The sequence below is a fragment of the Pyrgilauda ruficollis genome, unplaced genomic scaffold, assembly GCF_017590135.1.
Source record: "Pyrgilauda ruficollis isolate IOZ18807 unplaced genomic scaffold, ASM1759013v1 scaffold66, whole genome shotgun sequence".
Taxonomy (NCBI): domain Eukaryota; kingdom Metazoa; phylum Chordata; class Aves; order Passeriformes; family Passeridae; genus Pyrgilauda; species Pyrgilauda ruficollis.
The window spans coordinates 2428757-2452040 of record NW_024528377.1 but is presented as its reverse complement, the minus strand read 5'-3'; the positions used below and the strand labels follow the sequence as shown (position 1 = coordinate 2452040).

Here is a 23284-nt window from a genome sequence, read left to right as displayed (position 1 = left end):
GCCTCCCCTTCTGCACCGGGGAGGCCCCTCGGGCATCCCTGGGGAAGCACCCAGAGATTGTTCAAGCCGTGAGCACCAACAATCCCGTCTCTTACGGCACCTGGGTGGTTCCAGCCATGGTTGAGTGTTTGAGCAGCGTCCACTGCTGGAACAATTTGGTTTTCTTGGTTTAGGAACATCATTTCTGCTGTACACCTCTGTACAGAAGTCTGGGATCAAACCCCCTTTCCCCCCATTCCATATTCTGGGAAAATCCAGTCCAGGTTTCCCTATTTGCTATTCTAGGAAGATCCTGTCCGGGTTTTCTCCCGTTCCGTATTCCAGGAAAAAAATCCAGTCCGGATTCTTCCCCATTCTATATTCTGGAGAAAAAAAATCCAGTCCAGGTTTTTCGCCATTCTGTATTCTGGGGGAAAAAACATCCAATCCGGGTTTTCCCCCATTCCGTATTCCAGGGAAAAAAAAATGCTGTTTGGGTTTTCCCCCATTCCGTATTACAGGAAAATCCAGTCCGGGTAAAGCCAGTCCAGGTTTTCCCCCATTCTCTATCACAGGAAAATCCAGTCTGGGTTTTCCCCCAGTCCATATTCCGCGGAAAAAAAAATCCAGTTTGGGTTTTCCCCCATTCTGTATTGTGGGAAAATCCAGTCCATGATTTTCCCCATTCCATATTCTAGGTAAATCCAGTCCAGGTTTGCCCCCATTCAATATTCTAGGTAAATCCAGTCCGGGTATTTCCCTGTTCAGTATTCCAGGGAAAAAAATCCAGCCTGGGTTTTTCCCCATTCCATATTATAGGAAAATCCAGTCCGGGTTTTTCCCTAGTCCGAATTCCAGGGAAAAAAATCCAGTCCAGGTTTTTCCTCATGCCGTATTCCGGGAAAAAAACCCAGTCCGTGTTTTCCCCCATTCGGTATTCCGTGCAAATCCAGCCCGGGCTTTGTGGGATACCCCATCCCGGCCCATCCCGGTAACTTTTGGACGGTGTTCTGGTTTTCTTCCTCTCAGCCGGCCTCAGGTGTAATGTGAAAAGGGGAAAGGTTTGCTGGGCTGGTTGAGTGAGACTCCCAGTGGGATTTAGGGAAATCTCTCCGTAAATCAGTGTCCAGGGCAGCCCGGGGTGCTCAGGGAGGATGAGGAGGATGGGGAAGCTCCAGGTGTGGTTGAAGAGGGGTGAAGCAGCCCCGGGTGTGCTCAGGGAGGATGAGGAGGGCCCCCCCTGCCCAGGGCTGCTCTCAGGGGGTTCCTGTTCCTGCTGCACTGGGTGATCTCCGGGAATCTCTCCAAGGACAGCAGTGGCAGCATTTGCAGGGCAGGGGAGCCCCTGGGTGCTCCTGGCATTGCTCAGGTGTGCACAGGGACAATCCCTGTGCCCCAGGGAATGCAGGAGAGGGGAGCAGCACACCTGAGCAGGTGGGGCAGTGCAGGGAAGATCCTTTTTCTTTCTCTTTTTGAATTTATCTTCCCAGTCCGATCCCAGTGCCTCTGGTCCCCTGCCTAGTGCCCCCAGTCCCTCCCTAGTGTGCCCCAGTGACCCCAGACAAAAGAGGGGTTTGATGGAAAAGGGGTTTATATTGAGGAGAAAACCTCCTTTTTCATTATTGCATGTGTTTAAATTGCAGGGAGTCACCCTTCACCTGTGATTTTAAGGGTATCAGTTAAAGGAAAACTTGCCTTTTCCATTATTTAAGGTTTAATTGAGGAAAAAAATCCCCCTCTTTCCAACATTTGAAATATTTAAGCAGAAGGGGGAAAGGGCAGAAAAAGAGAGAAAAAGAAAATGGTGCAAAATGTGAAATGAAAAATGGTGGGAAATGTGAGGTGAAAAAGGGGCAGAAAACATGAGGTGGAAAAAGGATGAGAAATATGAGGGGGAAAGGGTGGGAAAAGTGAGGTAATTAACACTCATGCAGTAATTAACTGATAATTTATGAACAGAATTGTGAACAAAGGAGAGATATTATCTTACTTTTTGAGAGGAATATCTGGCAGAATCAGTCCCAGAAAGGTCTGAAAGTTCAGTCTTGAAAGAAAGGCAACTTGGGTATTTCTAAGAATTGCCTTATTTTTATAGGCAAGTCCTTCTTAAAAGCCATTCTGTATTAGCATCATTAAAAAAATCCAGATTCTGAAATGAGCAAGGAGGGTCACAAATGCATGCAGGAGAACCTAATCAAAAAGCGAGACAATATCTCATTTGTTGCACAGAGGTGTTAATAAATTCCCAATTAATTTATGCATGAGCACCTAGGTACTTCATGCTTAAGTGCCCAGTTAATTTTTCCATGAGCATCCAGTTAAATCCGCCCTCCTTATGCCTTAGCACAGCTTCTTGGAGGACTTCTTCCATGCACTTCCCAGGTACAGAGGTGAGGCCAAGAGGTTGGCAGCCACCAGGACCCTCCTTTCTGCCCTTTTTAACACTGGGGACAATGTTTCCCTTTTTCCAGTCCCCTGGGACTTCACCTGACTGCCATGACTTTTCAAATATCCCGCAGAGTGTCGTAGCTGACTGTGGATTCCACAGAATCCTGGCTTGGGCAGCTGTCTGTGGTGTCCCTGTTGGCTCTGCTGCTCTTATGCAGGAGCAGGAAGCAGCGTTCTGCAGCTTTTTTGGGATAACCTACGTGGAATGTAGTGAGTTTTTCATGTTCACTAGAGCTTAGAGAGGCTCACATTAAGTGTGCAAGGGAGAGCAAATCTTTTTACATTACTGGGAGTGGTGGGGCATTACTACAGCTGATTGTATCTTACAGGATAATTTGCCTGTCATTTATGTAATAAAAAAATGTCCTCTCCTAAATTTATGTTTACAAGGTGCAGAAAATCTGAGCTAATTGTTGACACATGCAGTACAGAGACAATTCTGTGCTCACCAGGAACAAAATGTATTTTAAAATCACTCCCCATCATTCTCTTCTTCAAACGAGTCAGTTCCCACTTCTTCATAGTCCTTTTCCAGGGCAGCCAGGTCCTCTCGGGCCTCTGCAAACTCTCCCTCCTCCATGCCTTCCCCCACGTACCAGTGCACAAAAGCTCTCTTGGCGTACATCAGGTCAAACTTGTGGTCCAGGCGGGCCCAGGCCTCGGCGATGGCCGTGGTGTTGCTCAGCATGCACACTGCCCGCTGAACTTGGGCCAGGTCTCCGCCAGGAACCACTGTAGGAGGCTGGTAGTTGATCCCAACCTGGAAACAGGGATGTGAGAGAAGGCTGGACAACAGCAGGAGCAGGAGGCAGTCAAGGAGCTGAAGAAAGGTGAGTGAAGTTACAGGTGCTGGTGCCAGATGGCAAATGCCATGTCAAATGTCAAAGAGCACAAAACACGCTCTAATATCTACTATTCTACTGTTTAATGCACACTGACCAGTTCGTAGCTTTCTTAACACCTACTGAACATAGAGTTTCACCAAGGTACTCTGTAGAAACTAATCTAAAAAGTTGGTTCCCAGTTGGAGGTTTTCATTTTTGAAGGAGCTGTTTGTATGACAAATACTTTTCTGCTGGTAGTGTCTGTATTATTGCTGAAAATGTATTTCCAGACACTGCTGTGTAACCAGTGGGGAGAGGCTGTGTAATATTTTTAGGTTAACTAAGAGATTCCCTAATATCAGCATTTCCTTTATTAATTTTATCAGCTTTGGTATTTCCTCAATTTTAGATTGTGCCTCAGAGGCAACGCTCGTTGGCTGTTCCAGAGGTCAGGTCTGAAATTAAAACTTCTTTCAATTTTAACCCATACACACTTTGAACTTTCATTTATTTAAATATGTAATGGGATGTCCAAAGGAGAAAAGACACATTTTATATAAAAGCATCCTTATGTTCATTGGGAAATATCTATATTCCCCCATATTCTGGGGGATATAGGAGAAGTAGGCAAGATAAAAAACTTTAAATACAAGTTTTCTGCTAGAAAACTTCAAAAAAAAAGTTTTCTACTAGAAAATTTCAAAAATACAATTTTTCTGCTAGAAAACTTTAAGGATACAAGTTTTCTGCTGGAAAACTTTACAAATACAATTTTTCTGCTAGAAAACTTCAAAAATACAGTTTTCTGCTAGAAAACTTTAAAAATATAAGTTTTCTACTAGAAAACTTTAAGAATACAAGTTTTCTGCTAGAAAACTTTACGAATATAATTTTTCTGCTAGGAAATTTCAAAAATACAAGTTTGCTAGAAAACTTTAAGAATACAAGTTTTCTGCTAGAAAACTTTATGAATATAATTTTTCTGCTAGAAAACTTTAAAAATACAAGTTTGCTGCTAGAAAACTTTAAGAATATAATTTTTCTGCTAGAAAACTTTAAGAATACAAGTTTTCTACTAGACTGAACCTCCCCTTTCAACACTCAAGAGAAGCCCTACTCACCTTGAAGCCAGTTGGACACCAGTCGACAAACTGGATGGTTCTCTTGGTCTTGATGGCAGCAATGGCTACGTTGACGTCCTTGGGGACGACGTCGCCGCGGTAGAGCATGCAGCAGGCCATGTACTTGCCGTGCCTCGGGTCACACTTCACCATCTGGTTGTTGGGCTCGAAGCAGGCGTTGGTGATCTCGGCCACCGAGAGCTGCTCGTGGTGCGCTCTGTCCGAGGAGATGATGGGCGCGTAGGTGACCAGCGGGAAGTGGATGCGCGGGTAGGGCACCAGGTTGGTCTGGAACTCCGTCAGGTCCACGTTGAGGGCGCCGTCGAAGCGCAGCGAGGCGGTGATGGAGGACACGATCTGGCTGATCAGGCGGTTCAGGTTGGTGTAGGTGGGGCGCTCGATGGCCAGGTTGCGGCGGCAGATGTCGTAGATGGCCTCGTTGTCCACCATGAAGGCGCAGTCCGAGTGCTCCAGCGTGGTGTGCGTGGTCAGGATGGAGTTGTAGGGCTCCACCACAGCAGTGGAGACCTGAGGGGCTGGGTAGATGGCGAATTCCAGTTTGGACTTCTTTCCGTAATCCACAGAGAGGCGTTCCATCAGCAGGGAGGTAAATCCGGAGCCGGTACCGCCACCAAAGCTGTGGAAGATCAGGAATCCTTGCAGCCCAGAGCAGGCATCGGTCTAGAAAGCAAAAGAGAAAGTGAAACAGCAGCGGCTGAAAAAGGAGGAAAAGACTTTGCTATGTGATCTTCTCCTGAGCTGAAGGAGTGAGCAGTCATAGGCAGTATACAGCATAGATTTCATGTCAAGATTTCCTGGGAAAGGGCTGGTGATAGTTCCAACCTTTGCTTTCCTCACTCTCTCAACTTAAGACATAGGGACCTGTCCAGGCCTCTCTCTGTCTGAACTTCACACTGCTCTCTTACTCTAGCTGAAACCAGCAATGTACAACTGCATAATCCGCCCTTCAGTATCAGTATTGGTGCTGAAGGGCTGTGCTAATAATTAAAAATTACATATTCATAACCACTTTATAAAAAAGCCTGGAGGCATGCAGCTGGGAAGTGAACTACTGGGCTTCTCTCTTCTACACCATGTCCAAGATACCATCTGTACCACTTGCAATCTCTTTGCTGAACCATTGGTATCATTTGCAATTAACAAGCTGTTAGTTCTGCCCTTCTTTCTTCTGCAGAGTCCAAACTGCTGTTTCAGAGCTACTGGGACTTACCAGCTTACGGACACGATCCAGCACCATATCAATGCTTTCCTTGCCAATGGTGTAGTGGCCACGGGCGTAATTATTGGCCGCATCTTCCTTTCCAGTGATCAGCTGTTCTGGGTGAAAAAGTTCCCGGAAGGTGCCAGCCCGTACTTCATCTGAAGAAGAAAGAGAAATTGTAAGAATATGCTCCAGTGCCAACAAATTTGGGTTGTTGTTGGCATCAGTGGATGCTGTCAGTCACAGAAGCTCATGATGCCAAAAGACAGATGCTGATGGAGAAGGGAAGTGTCTCCTGAGCATTTCTTCATTGTTGCATTTGCTTGATTTATTGTGCATCTTCAGTCCAGCCACTTATCTTCTCATGAGCTTGTTGGTGACAAGTCCCCAGAAAAAACAGTGTGAAGAAATTCAGGTATTGTATTTACAGGGATCCCCAGACAAAGGAAGGAATGATGAATCTGACTCCATGTTCTCAGAAGGCTAATTTATTATTTTATGATACTATATTATATTAAAGAATAGTAAACTATACTATACTAAAGAATACAGAAAGGATACTTACAGAAGGCTAAAAAGATAATAATGAAAACTCGTGACTCTTTCCAGAGCCCCAACACAGCTTGGCCCAATTGGCCAATGAGTCAAATCAACCCACAGCAGAAACCAATGAAACCATTCTGTATTAGCATCATTAAAAAAATCCAGATTCTGAAATGAGCAAGGAGGGTCACAAATGCATGCAGGAGAACCTAATCAAAAAGCGAGACAATATCTCATTTGTTGCACAGAGGTGTTAATAAATTCCCAATTAATTTATGCATGAGCACCTAGGTACTTCATGCTTAAGTGCCCAGTTAATTTTTCCATGAGCATCCAGTTAAATCCGCCCTCCTTATGCCTTAGCACAGCTTCTTGGAGGACTTCTTCCATGCACTTCTCAGGTACAGAGGTGAGGCCAAGAGGTTGGCAGCCACCAGGACCCTCCTTTCTGCCCTTTTTAACACTGGGGACAATGTTTCCCTTTTTCCAGTCCCCTGGGACTTCACCTGACTGCCATGACTTTTCAAATATCCCGCAGAGTGTCGTAGCTGACTGTGGATTCCACAGAATCCTGGCTTGGGCAGCTGTCTGTGGTGTCCCTGTTGGCTCTGCTGCTCTTATGCAGGAGCAGGAAGCAGCGTTCTGCAGCTTTTTTGGGATAACCTACGTGGAATGTAGTGAGTTTTTCATGTTCACTAGAGCTTAGAGAGGCTCACATTAAGTGTGCAAGGGAGAGCAAATCTTTTTACATTACTGGGAGTGGTGGGGCATTACTACAGCTGATTGTATCTTACAGGATAATTTGCCTGTCATTTATGTAATAAAAAAATGTCCTCTCCTAAATTTATGTTTACAAGGTGCAGAAAATCTGAGCTAATTGTTGACACATGCAGTACAGAGACAATTCTGTGCTCACCAGGAACAAAATGTATTTTAAAATCACTCCCCATCATTCTCTTCTTCAAACGAGTCAGTTCCCACTTCTTCATAGTCCTTTTCCAGGGCAGCCAGGTCCTCTCGGGCCTCTGCAAACTCTCCCTCCTCCATGCCTTCCCCCACGTACCAGTGCACAAAAGCTCTCTTGGCGTACATCAGGTCAAACTTGTGGTCCAGCCTTGCCCAGGCCTCGGCGATGGCCGTGGTGTTGCTCAGCATGCAGACTGCCCGCTGAACTTGGGCCAGGTCTCCGCCAGGAACCACTGTAGGAGGCTGGTAGTTGATCCCAACCTGGAAACAGGGATGTGAGAGAAGGCTGGACAACAGCAGGAGCAGGAGGCAGTCAAGGAGCTGAAGAAAGGTGAGTGAAGTTACAGGTGCTGGTGCCAGATGGCAAATGCCATGTCAAATGTCAAAGAGCACAAAACACGCTCTAATATCTACTATTCTACTGTTTAATGCACACTGACCAGTTCGTAGCTTTCTTAACACCTACTGAACATAGAGTTTCACCAAGGTACTCTGTAGAAACTAATCTAAAAAGTTGGTTCCCAGTTGGAGGTTTTCATTTTTGAAGGAGCTGTTTGTATGACAAATACTTTTCTGCTGGTAGTGTCTGTATTATTGCTGAAAATGTATTTCCAGACACTGCTGTGTAACCAGTGGGGAGAGGCTGTGTAATATTTTTAGGTTAACTAAGAGATTCCCTAATATCAGCATTTCCTTTATTAATTTTATCAGCTTTGGTATTTCCTCAATTTTAGATTGTGCCTCAGAGGCAACGCTCGTTGGCTGTTCCAGAGGTCAGGTCTGAAATTAAAACTTCTTTCAATTTTAACCCATACACACTTTGAACTTTCATTTATTTAAATATGTAATGGGATGTCCAAAGGAGAAAAGACACATTTTATATAAAAGCATCCTTATGTTCATTGGGAAATATCTATATTCCCCCATATTCTGGGGGATATAGGAGAAATAGGCAAGATAAAAAACTTTAAATACAAGTTTTCTGCTGGAAACCTTCAAAAAAAAAAGTTTTCTACTAGAAAATTTCAAAAATACAATTTTTCTGCTAGAAAACTTTAAGGATACAAGTTTTCTGCTGGAAAACTTTACAAATACAATTTTTCTGCTAGAAAACTTCAAAAATACAGTTTTCTGCTAGAAAACTTTAAAAATATAAGTTTTCTACTAGAAAACTTTAAGAATACAAGTTTTCTGCTAGAAAACTTTATGAATATAATTTTTCTGCTAGAAAACTTTAAAAATACAAGTTTGCTGCTAGAAAACTTTAAGAATATAATTTTTCTGCTAGAAAACTTTAAAAATACAAGTTTGCTGCTAGAAAACTTTAAGAATATAATTTTTCTGCTAGAAAACTTTAAGAATACAAGTTTTCTACTAGACTGAACCTCCCCTTTCAACACTCAAGAGAAGCCCTACTCACCTTGAAGCCAGTTGGACACCAGTCGACAAACTGGATGGTTCTCTTGGTCTTGATGGCAGCAATGGCTACGTTGACGTCCTTGGGGACGACGTCGCCGCGGTAGAGCATGCAGCAGGCCATGTACTTGCCGTGCCTCGGGTCACACTTCACCATCTGGTTGTTGGGCTCGAAGCAGGCGTTGGTGATCTCGGCCACCGAGAGCTGCTCGTGGTGCGCTCTGTCCGAGGAGATGATGGGCGCGTAGGTGACCAGCGGGAAGTGGATGCGCGGGTAGGGCACCAGGTTGGTCTGGAACTCCGTCAGGTCCACGTTGAGGGCGCCGTCGAAGCGCAGCGAGGCGGTGATGGAGGACACGATCTGGCTGATCAGGCGGTTCAGGTTGGTGTAGGTGGGGCGCTCGATGGCCAGGTTGCGGCGGCAGATGTCGTAGATGGCCTCGTTGTCCACCATGAAGGCGCAGTCCGAGTGCTCCAGCGTGGTGTGCGTGGTCAGGATGGAGTTGTAGGGCTCCACCACAGCAGTGGAGACCTGAGGGGCTGGGTAGATGGCGAATTCCAGTTTGGACTTCTTTCCGTAATCCACAGAGAGGCGTTCCATCAGCAGGGAGGTAAATCCGGAGCCGGTACCGCCACCAAAGCTGTGGAAGATCAGGAATCCTTGCAGCCCAGAGCAGGCATCGGTCTAGAAAGCAAAAGAGAAAGTGAAACAGCAGCGGCTGAAAAAGGAGGAAAAGACTTTGCTATGTGATCTTCTCCTGAGCTGAAGGAGTGAGCAGTCATAGGCAGTATACAGCATAGATTTCATGTCAAGATTTCCTGGGAAAGGGCTGGTGATAGTTCCAACCTTTGCTTTCCTCACTCTCTCAACTTAAGACATAGGGACCTGTCCAGGCCTCTCTCTGTCTGAACTTCACACTGCTCTCTTACTCTAGCTGAAACCAGCAATGTACAACTGCATAATCCACCCTTCAGTATCAGTATTGGTGCTGAAGGGCTGTGCTAATAATTAAAAATTACATATTCATAACCACTTTATAAAAAAGCCTGGAGGCATGCAGCTGGGAAGTGAACTACTGGGCTTCTCTCTTCTACACCATGTCCAAGATACCATCTGTACCACTTGCAATCTCTTTGCTGAACCATTGGTATCATTTGCAATTAACAAGCTGTTAGTTCTGCCCTTCTTTCTTCTGCAGAGTCCAAACTGCTGTTTCAGAGCTACTGGGACTTACCAGCTTACGGACACGATCCAGCACCATATCAATGCTTTCCTTGCCAATGGTGTAGTGGCCACGGGCGTAATTATTGGCTGCATCTTCCTTTCCAGTGATCAGCTGTTCTGGGTGAAAAAGTTCCCGGAAGGTGCCAGCCCGTACTTCATCTGAAGAAGAAAGAGAAATTGTAAGAAGTGCCAACAAATTCGGGTTGTTGTTGGCATCAGTGGATGCTGTCAGTCACAGAAGCTCATGATGCCAAAAGACAGATGCTGATGGAGAAGGGAAGTGTCTCCTGAGCATTTCTTCATTGTTGCATTTGCTTGATTTATTGTGCATCTTCAGTCCAGCCACTTATCTTCTCATGAGCTTGTTGGTGACAAGTCCCCAGAAAAAACAGTGTGAAGAAATTCAGGTATTGTATTTACAGGGATCCCCAGACAAAGGAAGGAATGATGAATCTGACTCCATGTTCTCAGAAGGCTAATTTATTATTTTATGATACTATATTATATTAAAGAATAGTAAACTATACTATACTAAAGAATACAGAAAGGATACTTACAGAAGGCTAAAAAGATAATAATGAAAACTCGTGACTCTTTCCAGAGCCCCAACACAGCTTGGCCCAATTGGCCAATGAGTCAAATCAACCCACAGCAGAAACCAATGAAACAATCACCTGTGGGTAAATAATGTCCAAACACATTCCAAAGGAGCAAAACACAGGAAGCAAATCAGATAATTATTGTTTTCCTTTTTCTCTGAGGCTTCTCAGCTTCCCAGGAGAAAAATCCTGGGCGAAGGGATTTTTCAGAAAATGTGAATGTGACATTCAGGTGTCCCAATTTATAGACATTCTATTATTGGAGGGCAGCAATCAGGCTCCTGCTTTAAATCCAAACTGAAGAAAAGCAGAATTTGAACGGCAAAAATGTCATGATAAACAAACCCTAATATTGATGCAAAGAGAAGTTGTGCACGCCAGGTGTACCAGCCATTAAACTGCTGGGGATCCTCTTGTTCCAGTGTTTGTAACACCTGTGACAGAATCTGGCGTCCTGTGTCACAGAAAATTGATGGTTTTTTTGTGTCACCATGCTATCTAGTGGTAGCCCGAGGTGCAAAGGGCCACTTTGTGCCAGTGAAGACTGGTGGCACAGCATGGTGATATGAGGAAAATCAAGCTCATCTCCATTTTGCAGGTTTATTTCTGTACTGACCTACCACGGTTGGTTCCAAGTCCACCATTACAGCCCGTGGCACGTGCTTCCCAGTGGCTGTTTCGTTGAAGAATGTGGTGAAGGAGTCATCAGAGCTGAGTTTGTCCTGCAGGTCCTTGAAGGTGCCGTCGGGCTGAATGCCGTGCTCCAGGCAGAAGAGCTCCCAGCACGCATTTCCTATCTGCACTCCAGCCTGGCCAACGTGAACAGAGATGCACTCACGCTGAGGGGAGAGAGGAGAGCAGGGTCAGAAAAATCAGTGTGCCTTAGCCCTCCTTATTCCTGGTGGTTGCCTTTTCCCTGTGTATTGCTCTTCCAAAAAATCTGAATTGTCACTGTCACCTGTTCATTTGGTTGTTCAGCCCCATGACCACAAAAAGACTGCACATGCACATGCCACATACTGGGACAGTTCTTTAAAAAATTGAGGTCTGCGTGCTCTACTACAGAAGTATTTTAAAAACAGTCAGGAAAAATTAATTTCAATTACACAAACCCCACCTTTCTTCCTGGATTGGCCCTGCTGAGGAGCACATCCCAGTTTAGTTTATTTTTACCCCTGGCTGGAACCTGACACAGCCATGTGGCATCCTTCCCCCTTATGTAACCCGAGGCAGATGATGTCTTTTGATCCTTCTACCCTCTGAGAGCAGGCTAGCGTGGAAACTTGGAAGAGCTGCTTTCAATTACTCCAGATTTTCTTGGCCAAAACAAATGTTCCTTCCAGCTCCTGAGCAGCCATTAATTTTACATCACGGGTCCATTGCTTGTCAGGCAGTGCCATTGCAGTAAAGTGTATTTGCATGATTCCCAGCTTTGTTTCTGTGGCAGCCAGGAAGAGAAAACTGTGTAGCACCAGGCTAAAGTAGGCAGCTGTCAATTGCTCCAAAATACACTTAAAAGGACTGCTTTTAAAAGGCTCTGCTGCTGGATTTCATAAATTCACAAACAATTATAAAGCAAATACTTCTGGGTTAGTCCCAGCAATTGCAACACTGGGTGTAGTGAAAGGCATTTTTTTGAGGAGAGAGTGGTTTCAGGCATGTGGATTTTTTCAGATTTGGTTTCTGCTTTGGAGCAATTAAAGCTGCCTGAGCTCTGTTTTTGTGATTCCCAGGGCCCTGTCTATACTAGGGAGTAAGAAAAAGTCAGGTCATAGTACTGAACACTGGCCTGTGATCTCCTGTGCTGATTGATAATTCAAAAAAATTGGCACAGTTTTGTCTTAGGCCAGTTAATATTTTTCCAGACAATGCTTGGGCACCATGCAGAAAACAACTCATTGTCAAGAATGGTTTCCAGTGAGCAGCTCACTGACCACTGCCAGGCTCTGGAGCAGGAAGGAGAACTGAGATGCCCAGATGTGAAGCAGACCTGGCTTTAAGGGCAGAGGATGGTCCTCACTCATTCTTGTTTTGTAATATTGCATTTAGAGATAACCAATGGCACTATCAGATTTGACCAGTTAATTTTTAAAAAATTAAATTCTGTAACTGCTTACTCAGCAAAATCATTCTGTGACCTGAGAATTAAATGTATCCTCCCCAAAAACTAAATTTTCAGTCACAATGTGTGACCAGCAAGATCTCTGGAGCAGTGTTTTCTTTTCTTTCAATTCTTCAAATGGACATAAATTTGTGTGTAAGAAACATAACTGAAGGAATTTTTTCTGAAGCAACTAGAATTTCAAGTCATCACTGCCCCAGCTAGTCATCCCCAGACATTCAGATGAACATGGAAGCTCTATTTAAATCTTTCATTCAACGAAATAAATTATTTTTATTCAGTACTCATTTTTAAGCTGAAAATTTCTGCTGACTCTGCACATGCATGTGCTCTCAAGTGTACTTGCACAACCCTGTCTTTGTCAACTGAGTTGGGCAGAAGTCTCTGAGTTATCTGAGTGACAATGGAGCTCCATAAATCAGTGTGTTGCAATCTGGAGGATTACTCAGGAGACACTGAAGGCATATTTGGGCTTAGAGAATTCAATTAATGCTGACTTTCCACAGGCTCCTGCCTTTTCTTTCAAATCCCAGTGTGAATCTGTGAGGCTGGCAGGCAGCAAGAAAAATAAGGGTTTCTTTTCTTTTCAAACACAGCAGTGAGGCCAGCTGGCTTTTAAAAACAATATATTTTAAAGCAAAACTACAATTACAAGTCAAGCGATATTTTAAACCTAAAGAGCTGCTTTGCTCATTTCCTCAGGTCTGTAGAGGAATTGGTCTGTTTCTTCACAGATGGAACAAGTGAATGCTGCCTTAGGAAGTTAGTATTGTAAAACTTTATATATGACTGTAGTTGAAGAATTTCAGACTGAGCTTTCAGCTGCACTAGTTTGAAACCACATCTCAACCCTGCTTTTTGAGCCATTTCATCTTCTCCTTCCTCAGCAGTAATTTGGAAATATTCTGCCCAAGAGAGAAGACAGTGAAAAAGAGGTTTCTGACTTTGCATAGTGAACAGCATTAAAATACATGCCAGACTTTTAGTAGGGAAGAGGGTGGGCCTTCTTCAGCGTCACAGTCAGAGTAAACTGATCTTTACGTGATATTTGAATTTGGAGCCTATTCCAAACTCATGTTTCACATCCCACCACTAATGTCTGTGGACCCAGGACAGGTCTAACAAAGAAACAGTAGAAAGGACCAGATCCTTTGTGAAACTAAACCTTTGGGACAGCTTTGACTCAAAAAAAAACCAAACTGGCTCCAGGATTTACTGCAAAAGGAGAACTTTAGTCTTCCAGCTGTTCCACAAACACGCTCACTTCCCTAGGTCTGGGAAGCCTGTGGAAGTATTTTGCCTGTGAGATGAGCTGGCAGAAAGTTCTTCCTCTGCACCAAAATTAGACTCTGTGCTAGAGATATACCGGGGCACAAGGTGAAATGGATTTTTTCACATTCTAAGAGGTTTTGAGAGATTTCTACGAATTTATAACAAACCACCAAAACTTAAAAACAAATTTTTTAACTTACTTAAACACATACATATATAAAAAGATTCATGGACTCCAGAAACACACACACATACCCTGTATAGCTATGGACAGTATAGCCATTGGGGCTAAATTAATTTGAAACAGACACAAAGGTAAATACATTTTTTGGTTTATATCTAAAAAAAATTGTCTTGCATGGAAATAAACTGGTGTTGAGAAAATATAGTCACAACAGAAAGTACCAAGCAGCTAAGACTCCACATCTAATTTATCTTATAATCCCACTAGTTAGGAACTCTCTGAAGAAACAATGCAGTAATGCTTCAGTGAGATTTTCTGCACTCCTTTCCCATTTTCTTACATGGTGAGTGGTGTGTGAGATCAGGGCTCAGTGGCAAAACCCACTGATAACGACAGCAGACCCCTCTGCCTTCCCTCACCCACAGCCCCCCCCGGCCCCGTGTGCCCGGTGCTCCCCATCCCCCTTACCATGGTGTCTCCAGAGGGGTTTCCCTGCCTTTGGGGTCACTGGTGGCAGGTCTGTGCTGGAGCCTGGCTCTGGGCTGCAGGGCAGGAGGCACCCAGGGCCCGTCCCCAGCACCTGCTGCTGCGCTTCAGCGTCACAGCGCCGCGGGACGAGGTCACCCTGCTGCCTGCAGCACCCCTCCTGTGCAAATCCACCCACACAGCCCGGGCTCACAGACACCCCAGGCTGCAAACTCAGTGCAAACAGGGCTGGCACACTTACTGGTTTGGAGTGTGGCCGTGTAACACGTTGTACACTGTGCTTTCTCACACCTCGGGGTTTTACATCACCCGCAACGCACACGCCGTCCCAGTTCCCCAACACAAACTTCTGTAGATGAAAATCACACCTGAATTCCAGTACTGAAGGCATAAGAGAGCAAACGAATGGAAAAGAGAAGGATAGGAAAGAAAGCCAAAAATGAGATCTGGAAAGTGAACATAACTACCATTCTTAAGTGTGCTCTACTAGCGCTTTTAAATGATCTCCTGGCTTTTCTATTAACATCTCAATTTACTTCTATTACTTCTCTTTCCATGTGCAGTCATCCAGGCTGTCAGCAATATGGGACAGCTTTCAGTACAGACTCTCACTTCTCTACCCAAAGATAGGAAGAAATTTGATTCTTATTGCAGGACAGATCTGGAGGCATCACCCCAACATTCTGACACCAAATTAGTGCAGTCGCCTCCTCCACTTTGCTCCTTCTGCACTGTTCACCACTGGAAAGCAGCAGCTTCTCTCAGTAGAGAAATCCTCATGGTTGCAACCCTTAAGTAACAAGAGGAAGGCACACTTAATTGCTTGAATCTGCATCATATATCCCCTGATTTTATAAATGTGCTGTTTATGATGATGTTTAATCCGCAGACATTAAATAGACAATTCCTAAAATGTAGATTAGTCTACTCTGACATGATGATAATAATAGATTGTTCTGCCACTGTTGGCAACCAGCATAGAAATATCTTCTTTAACACCTACATTTTAACAGTGAGAACTAGTTCATACTGGTTTTTATAAACTCACTTTAGTATAGTCTTCATGTTGCTGTTCTTTACATAGACCTGCAAACCATTACTCTTTGACTTTGGCTGGGAAAAGCTACATAATTTTTGGAGCCATAATTGTTTTTTAACAAAGAATTTCCATTATAAATTCCATCTGCTGCTTTGCTTAAGCTGAATCTCAGAGTTCTTCAGAAAACCATCAGATTTTTGATGGTTTGAGACTAAGGAATAGGTTGCTCTAGTGTTCTTCTTCTAGTGGAAGTTGTAACATCCCAGAAAAGCGCTGGTGCTCTGGACAATCTGAAATGTTAATGCTCACAGCTTCAGAGAGCCAGGAAAAACTCTCACAGCAAATACTTTGAGCAGTCCACAACCCAAAACCTCTTAGGCACACTTTGAGTCAATGTGTCAGATCCAGCAGCGACAAAATCCAAAAGAGGTCTGTGAATTACTAAATTATTTGCAACAGTCCTTTGTGGCATTTTCTCTGCCAGTGGGAGACCACAGAGACATGAGGCAGATATGGCCTGGACCTGGATTCTTGGAAAGTAAGTGGGCAGATGGTGAGCTGCCATATGAAACCTGAAGCCTTTTTCTCCAATTAAAGATAGACACATCTCTGAAAATGGCATTTTTGAATAATCTAGAACTCAGAAGTACTGTTGTACTGGTTTAACCCCAGCTGGCAACTGAGCACTGAATCAGAAGAATCAGGGAGAACCTGTGGCTTGAGATATAGTTTAACACACAAAGCAAAAGTTGTGCACACAAGCAAAGCAAACCAAGGAGTGGATTCACACTTCCCATGGGCAGGCAGGTGTTCAGATACAACCAGGACTGCAGGGCTCCATCACCCTGAATGTGATGTGATTTCTCCTTCTTCCCCTAATTCAATATGCTGAGATTGAAATACATCAAGAGGCCAATGAAGGACAGTTAAATGCTTTTTCTCCTTTACTGGATGTACATCACTCCCTCCCCACAGGCTGTTTACCTAAATGACTCACCAGCAGTGGCAGAATCATGGATTATTCTAGAACATTATTATGCCATGGTAAAAAACAGTGCACTCTTAGTAAGTTCTTAGGTGATCACACAAAATCCTCTTTTCCTTTTAATTTGGGACGTGTAAGTCTTTGCATTTCCCACAGGTTCTAATACCTTCCTCAGTAAGCGAATGAAGATTTAAACACTTTCCTGGTGTTCCCTGTATAATTGTTTTCTGTTAGTTTGTTGCCACCTGCTGGGAGAACCAGCAGCATTTCATTTCAGGATTTCTGAACTTCCCAAGTCTAGTAATTAAGTACCTGTTAACACTGCTACATTGATAAAATACTGGTTTTCAGGAATTATCCCTGAAACAGAGAACTCTGCTATGTACTTTTAATTTGCAGAGTTTTCTCCCCTAATAGAGTAAGGTCAGAACTGTAGTTAGCTCTAATATAAAGATACATTCATCTAATAATGATGAATACCAGGTACTTTATTCTTGGTAGTATTGGTCTTGGCCATGCCAAAATGCAGACTTACACTCTACCACCATCATCAGTGGATTAGGTCTCATCAGATTCACACTGAAGACATTCTCTGCTTAATTCAAACATGGTGAAACTATGAAACAATGTGAAACAATTCCTGAAAACTTTGATATACTTTGTAGTGCATCAATACAATAAACACCTTTTTTTCATATACTCAATCACAGCACAAACAAGCAACTCTACAGAGGTAAATCAGTAGTCACTTTATTATAAAAATTAGATACTGCAGTTTTAGTATTAATTGCAAAAAAATCCTGATAGCTTATTTCTGTCTTCTTGCTCTCTCATGATGAATTTAAAACAATATAAATTCTAAATCAGTAGTACTCCAATAAAGTCAAGGTTACCAACCTACACTTAAAATAAAGTTGAATGTTAAAAGTCCTCGTAAAGGACACTTAACAGCATTCTAAAAGCTATGTATGGTCTGCTGAAACCACTGGTCCAAACCAACCTCCAGAACAGCATCTCTGCCATCAAACTAAAAATGATGCCAGAAGACTAGAGCAAAAATTGTTCATTACCTAGCAGTCACTTTGATAAGAATTTGGCCTGACTTCAGAGTGAAGTTTGCCATTTCATTAACTGGCTTACAAAGGACTTAACCTGAGGCCTTGCAAAGCAGGGGGACAGAAGACTGATCCTGGTCATTTCTTGGAAGAGCTCAACTCCAGACAGAGCTTCTGTGTTTCATTCTATCTGATTTCACATCAAGGGTTGGTTTCAGTGTTGTAACTACACTTACAGCTGGATTACAGGAACCATTTAGCAATATCAAAGGCTGCTCTTCTCTGGGTGTGCAGAGTATATAAAAAATTACTTTTTTTATATGGAAAAGCTATGGGCTACTTCATCTGGTGTAGAGTCCTGGCAGAGACAAAAACTTTGGGGAGTCATATGGAATTGGTTTGGGTTTTAAAATCTCTTGAGACAATTAGGCAAGGTCATTATTACCCTCACAAATAACCTGAGTTTGTCTGACAGTAGTGCTGGGGTGTAGTTCTGTTTGGGATAATTTAAGATGAAACAGACAACTGTTTCTAGTAGTGAAGATGAGACTGTTTGCACAGTGCCCCAGTAGGGAGCAAAGCAACAGATCACACACAGTCTGAGGGCACCAGCCCACCCTGTGTGAAGAAAACACACCTGGGAGTATGGCTATTGCTAGAGACAAAGGGCACTACTGCTGTAAGACACCACACTGGGATCTACACTGGCTGCTTCTCATGGCCTTGGTGTGGTCCCACCAAAAAGGCTGCTCTGACAACATTTTGTAATTTGGGCTGACATCAGTGAGTTTGCACCCTTTTGGCACAGGTGCTGGGATGACAGAGGCAAATTTGTCCTTGGCTTCTCACTTTTAACTTGTCCCCTCCTGCACACAACAGTTTAAAAGCAGTATTTTGTTAAATTAGTGCTCCTTCCTTGCAATTTACCTTTTAGTTGATGATAGATGGATGAATGGATGGAGGAGAAATTAACATTCCACCCCAAAGCTCCAATTTCTGCCTCAAGTGGTCAGAAATGGAGTTGGTGTGGTGACAGACCTGCAGGTGTACAATTTTCTTGCCACTGATCTGGGGAAAGTTTTGTGATGTCAGAGAAGTATCTCTTTCTATAAAAAAAAAAACCCTTTTGTTCTGAATGACAGAGCATTGGTACATGACTCCCATCTAACCCAGAACTTTGGATACTGGGGACTTGGGGAGCAATTCTAGATAGACAGAGAGATTTTTTTGACATCTACATAAACAAAGCAAGAGGTAGGGAAAGAGCAAAACAAAGCAACAACTTCAGTTGTTCAACTAGACAATAACATAGAATAAAATTTTTAAAAATAAGTCTATTTTCTTACCACCACTACAAAGTGCTTCTAGGAATGAGTATGCATCAGGCAAGCACTGAGTGCTGTAATTTGCATTTAAGAAGAGTAGATACAACACAACAGTCTTTGTAGTCTTTGTGGCCCACCCCCTCATCTTTCTGGCTTAAATATGATTAAAATCCAGTGTGCCTCTCCAAAGAGGCATCAGTCACAAGAGAAACCATGGCTTTCAAAATGTAATAGGCTTTAATTTCTACAGTGTTTTTCTTCCATGTGCTTGTTCTAAATCCCATGCTGCAGGAAATGAGCTTTTCAGATGTCTTCAGGGAATACAGGATATTCCCGTAATCACTGTCCTCCAGGAATTGCACTTGTTCAGAGAACTGCTCAGCATTTGCAAAGATGAGAACTTCTTCCATAGTTCATAACTGGCTACACAACCCTCACTCAAGAGACATCCAAAGCAAAGTGTTTGAAAAGGAGGATTCTTAGATTCTTATTCAGTTGTAGGTATGGAAGGAGTGGCTGTACCCTAGTGATGAACCAAGCAAAATGTCAGGAATACTTGCTGTGGCTTCAAAATTCATACACCATTCCCTGTCCGAAGAAATTCCAGGAGTCCACACCTCAGATTTGAACAGCCCCTGAAGAGCCTGGTGACGTGCCCAAGACAAGGTGACACTTTCAGTGGAGGAAGACACTTAGTCTCGAAGGGGAGGCCTATGGACTGGAGAAAGCACAGCTGCCCAAGCCTGCCTGAAGAGCTGGACCAGTTTGTAAATGAACGGCAGTGACGTGGGAGAAGCTGCAAAGCAGAACAAAAAGGTAAAACTAACTTGGTAAAACTAACTTGCAACCCAAACCCTGGTAAAACTAACATACACTAAACATATTAAGAAAGAACTACCCCCAGCTAGAATTAATAAAAACCTAGTTCTGTTCCTTCCTTCGATGAGGAAAAGGCTGAATCTAGGACAGCTCTGCCTGCCTCTCACAGTCTGCACCTTGGCTGCTGGAAAGAGTTTGCAGAAAACTGGCATTTGTGGAGCTTCACCTTTCTACATGCACTTCAGCTGGAAACATTAAACACATTAAATTCCTAGTCATCCATATTTTTGTCTTCCTGAGACATTTACACAGACCAAATTTATTAAAAACGACTCATTTCTTCTCCATAACCATAATGGAATTTTTAAAATTGGAAATCTTAATCCTGTACCTGGGTCTAATCTCACCACCACCAGGTACAGCAAAAAAGTAGCCAAGAGCATCTTCTTGTAAGGAAGTAAATAGAAGTGGTTTGACATGGACCTCAGTGCTCTACGTAGCAACGTCAACATGGTCAGGAGCTTTTGGGACAGCACTCCTGGAAAACAAGAACAGAAAGGCTGTTAGGGCAAAGTAAAGTTTAAAAAGTAACCACACAGATGTGGCCAATAAGAAACTAAGGTACTGGAAGTCTGATTGCATGAGAGTTGGGTTTGGTTTGGTTTTTTATACAAAAAAGAAGCAGAATAATTTTGTAATACACTTCATTATACTTCTTTTTTAGGCATCTACGTTACTACAATATGATCTTAAACCACAGTAGTGCCAGCTTCTGTCCTGGGAGAAAACATCCAATGATTTACAGCTCTGGAGAAGAAGCAGTACTTTAAATGCTAGGCAGGCTTTGTTCTACTTGGACCCAACTGTAAATGGAAATGAAACAAACTGTACACAGAGCCAAGAAAACATACCCTTAAAGGATTGCCAGGTAGTCTTAATTTTCCTTTTTTTACTTAAAAAAAAACAACCCAAACCCCAAACTTTTGATCCTGGACATTAACTGTCATCTCCTGATGTTAGCAGAGACTAAATATGCTTTGCAATTCTCAGCAAATGTATCACTAAGTCTTTTATTTCCTGCTGTGATACACAACGGGACTCCCTCATGGCCTGTTCATCATGGCAATATTCCTAATATTTGCTACCTTTTGCCACTAAGGGACCAACTTGAAATGAAGCCGTAAGAAAGGAGCACAAACCACAGAGGGAAAGCCCACCCAGAAGAGTTTCTGTGGCCGGATCTTGCTGCTCCTCAGCGGCCGAGCGCGTCTCCTCGCGCTGAGTCCAGCGACGGCGGCTCTGGCCGATGGTGCCGAGGAGCTGCAGCTGCTGCTCGCTGTCAGGCACGGCACAGCCCCGCACCAGCTCCTCCGCGCCCTCGAAGCGCCCCAGCGGCAGCAGCACCTGAGCCAGGTACAGCTCCAGCAGCGAGCCGAACTCGGGGAGCCTCTGGTTGGCGTGGGCTCTCAGCCAGCTGCTGCCGACCTCCAGCATCACCTGCGGCTCTCTCACTTTGCTGTACAGCAGGATGCTGAGATGCAAGGGAGAAGTATGAGAAAACACTGAGTCTCTGTGGAAGCTGACATCACTGCCAGCTATTATGCACACGCAGCTCTCATGAGGTATCAATCAGGGTCAATATCAAAGCACAGACAATTCTGAGGCAGACAACAGGTATTGATGTTACTCTCTCAGCATCACCCCTTTTAGACTTGATCACCATGCAAGCAATCTTGCTCGAGCACACATAGAACAGGCCTGTCCCAGATCTCACTCACACCACACAAAGTGAAAATATCACCCAATACCCAAGCCTGGCCTGCAGTTAAACCTAAACCCGTGTGTATATCTGATAGCAACAGACAGAAACTCACCACAACTCCAGAACTTTTGGAGGCAGATGTTCAGGGGCATGGTAGTACTGTAGGACCCAAGACAGAACTTCTCTCCACCGGTTCATCTCGGCCAGTGCCTGAATCCCCACAACACAAAGGGAGCATTTCACTTCTGCAAAACTGGTAAGGAACAGACACCTAAATAAATGCTTCTTACAACCACATTTCCCCTTGCATCCCCTCCAGCGAGCTCCAGTGCAGCCCAGGTACCACACAGTTTTCTGCTTCCCCTCTACTTGTCCCCTATCAAAAGGCCAATTCGACCTCCGAGGATATGCGCTGTGCTGCATCTCTGAGAGAACGAAGGGAAGGCTCCTGGGCACACCCCACTTCCCTCAAAAACGCACAAATGAAACACTTTAATATCGACAGGGCTAAAAGAAACCCCGAAGCAGTGCAGCCATGGCCTGAAGTTCCAAGCCAGCCCGGCGCTGAGGCGGTACCTAGCAGCTTCCCAGCGCCGCCCCGGCCCCTCAGCACCGCTCGCACCTCTCGTGGCCGGGCCCGGGGCCGGGGCCGGGCCCGGGGCCGGGGCCCAGGCTGTCGCAGCCCGCCTCGCACCGCTCCACGGCGGCGGCGAAGTCGCGGTGCAGCACCAGCAGATCCGCCGCCTCCTCCAGCAGCGCGGCCGCCTGCGCCCAGGCGGGCGGCTCGGCCCTCATGGCGCCGGCGGGAGGGCTCTGCCCGGCCCCACACGGCTCCGGCTCAGCCTCCGGCTCCAGCGCCGCCACCGCCCCCGCCGGGGCCCGGCTCCGCTCCGCTCGGGCAGGCACCGGAAAGCCGGGATGGAGCCGCCCGGCAGCGGAAAGGCCGCCCCGGTGAGCATCCCCGGCCCCGCGGGCCGCCGGGACGTGTAGTCACGGCTGCAGGAGGGCATGGACGGCTGGATGGTTGGGGGGGCTGGAGCATCTCTAACCAGGAAAGGCTGAGGGAGCTGGGTCTGTTCAACCTTGGGAAGAGACGACTGAGACCCTTTAATGTGTATAAATGCCTAAAGGGAGGTGCTAAGAAGATAAAGGCAGGCTCTCCTCTGTGGTACCGAGCAATAGGAGAAGAGACAATGGGCATAAACTGATGCACACAAGTTCCACCTGGACAGGGGGAAGAACTCCTTTGCCGTGCGGTGACCATGCACTGAAACAGACTGCCCAGAGAAGGTGTGGAGTCTCCCTTTACGGCCATATTCCAGAACCGCCTGGATGCATTCCCGTGCCGTGTGCTCTGCAGTGACCCTGGTTGAGCAGGGAGCTGGGACAGCACGACCCACTGTGGTCCCTTCCCCTGCTGTGACTGCGGGGATTAGCGGTGGCAAGCGGGCACCCGGGGGGCGCTCCGAGCGCCCGCAGCTCTGGGACCGAGATCGGTGCCTGTCCCTGCGCTTCCCTCATCTCCTCCCCCGTGTGGCTGCCCAGGGAAAGGGGCCGAGGGAACAGCCCGCCTCGACTGTTCTGCCCGCAGCCGCCGGGCGTCAGCCCAGCCCCGACAGTGCCCCAGCCCCGAGAGTGTACGAGCCCCGAGTGTTCCAATCCCGAGAGTGTCCCAGCCCCGAGAGTGTCCGAGCCCCGAGTGTTCCAATCCCGAGAGTGTTCCAATCCCGAGAGTGTCCGAGCCCCGAGTGTGCCAGCCCCGAGAGTGCCCCAGCCCCGAGAGTGTTCCAATCCCGAGAGTGTTCCAATCCCGAGAGTGTTCCAATCCCGAGAGTGTCCCAGCCCCGAGAGTGTCCGAACCCCGAGAGTGTCAGAACCCCGAGAGGGCCCCA

At 45.2% G+C, this 23284-nt stretch overlaps 2 protein-coding genes across 4 annotated transcripts; both read right to left on the bottom strand.

Annotated features, from left to right (window-relative positions):
• Positions 1 to 2867: 2867 nt before the first annotated feature.
• TUBA8 (tubulin alpha 8) lies at positions 2868 to 14544 on the bottom strand. 3 transcript variants are annotated; one of them, XM_041484339.1, is made up of 5 exons: positions 14390 to 14544; positions 10960 to 11182; positions 5604 to 5752; positions 4373 to 5053; positions 2868 to 3187 (listed from the first exon to the last, which is right to left on the bottom strand). In XM_041484339.1, exons 1-5 carry the CDS (start codon positions 14390 to 14392, stop codon positions 2900 to 2902), a joined length of 1344 nt encoding a protein of 447 aa, XP_041340273.1. In that variant the 5' UTR covers positions 14393 to 14544; the 3' UTR covers positions 2868 to 2899. The 3 variants fall into 3 exon arrangements, with proteins under 3 accessions (XP_041340273.1, XP_041340271.1, XP_041340272.1); XM_041484337.1 differs by lacking the exons at positions 2868 to 3187; positions 4373 to 5053; positions 5604 to 5752 and adding exons at positions 7050 to 7424; positions 8524 to 9204; positions 9755 to 9903 and having other exon boundaries at positions 14390 to 14543; XM_041484338.1 differs by lacking the exons at positions 2868 to 3187; positions 4373 to 5053; positions 5604 to 5752 and adding exons at positions 7050 to 7364; positions 8524 to 9204; positions 9755 to 9903 and having other exon boundaries at positions 14390 to 14543.
• A 2615-nt stretch (positions 14545 to 17159) lies between these two features.
• On the bottom strand, positions 17160 to 22293 carry PEX26 (peroxisomal biogenesis factor 26). Its single transcript, XM_041484507.1, has 5 exons — positions 22015 to 22293; positions 21505 to 21645; positions 20848 to 21161; positions 20022 to 20168; positions 17160 to 19607 (listed from the first exon to the last, which is right to left on the bottom strand). The coding sequence occupies exons 1-5, from the start codon at positions 22185 to 22187 to the stop codon at positions 19504 to 19506; spliced, it is 879 nt and encodes a 292-aa protein (XP_041340441.1). The 5' UTR covers positions 22188 to 22293; the 3' UTR covers positions 17160 to 19503.
• Positions 22294 to 23284: the final 991 nt, after the last annotated feature.

What these genes read in the sequence shown, in the direction of transcription:
- TUBA8 (XM_041484337.1), bottom strand. An exon ending in CTTGGAACCAACCGTGGTAG is followed by an intron (nt 9,904 to 10,959) that starts GTCAGTACAGAA and finishes TTTCTTCTTCAG; the next exon opens with ATGAAGTACGGGCTGGCACC. An exon ending in GGTGTCCAACTGGCTTCAAG is followed by an intron (nt 7,425 to 8,523) that starts GTGAGTAGGGCT and finishes ACCTTTCTTCAG; the next exon opens with CTCCTTGACTGCCTCCTGCT.
- PEX26 (XM_041484507.1), bottom strand. Translation starts at nt 22,187, where the DNA reads ATGAGGGCCGAGCCGCCCGCCTGGGCGCAGGCGGCCGCGCTGCTGGAG. An exon ending in CCAAAAGTTCTGGAGTTGTG is followed by an intron (nt 21,162 to 21,504) that starts GTGAGTTTCTGT and finishes CTTGCATCTCAG; the next exon opens with CATCCTGCTGTACAGCAAAG. An exon ending in GGTGGTGAGATTAGACCCAG is followed by an intron (nt 19,608 to 20,021) that starts GTACAGGATTAA and finishes TCTGCTTTGCAG; the next exon opens with CTTCTCCCACGTCACTGCCG.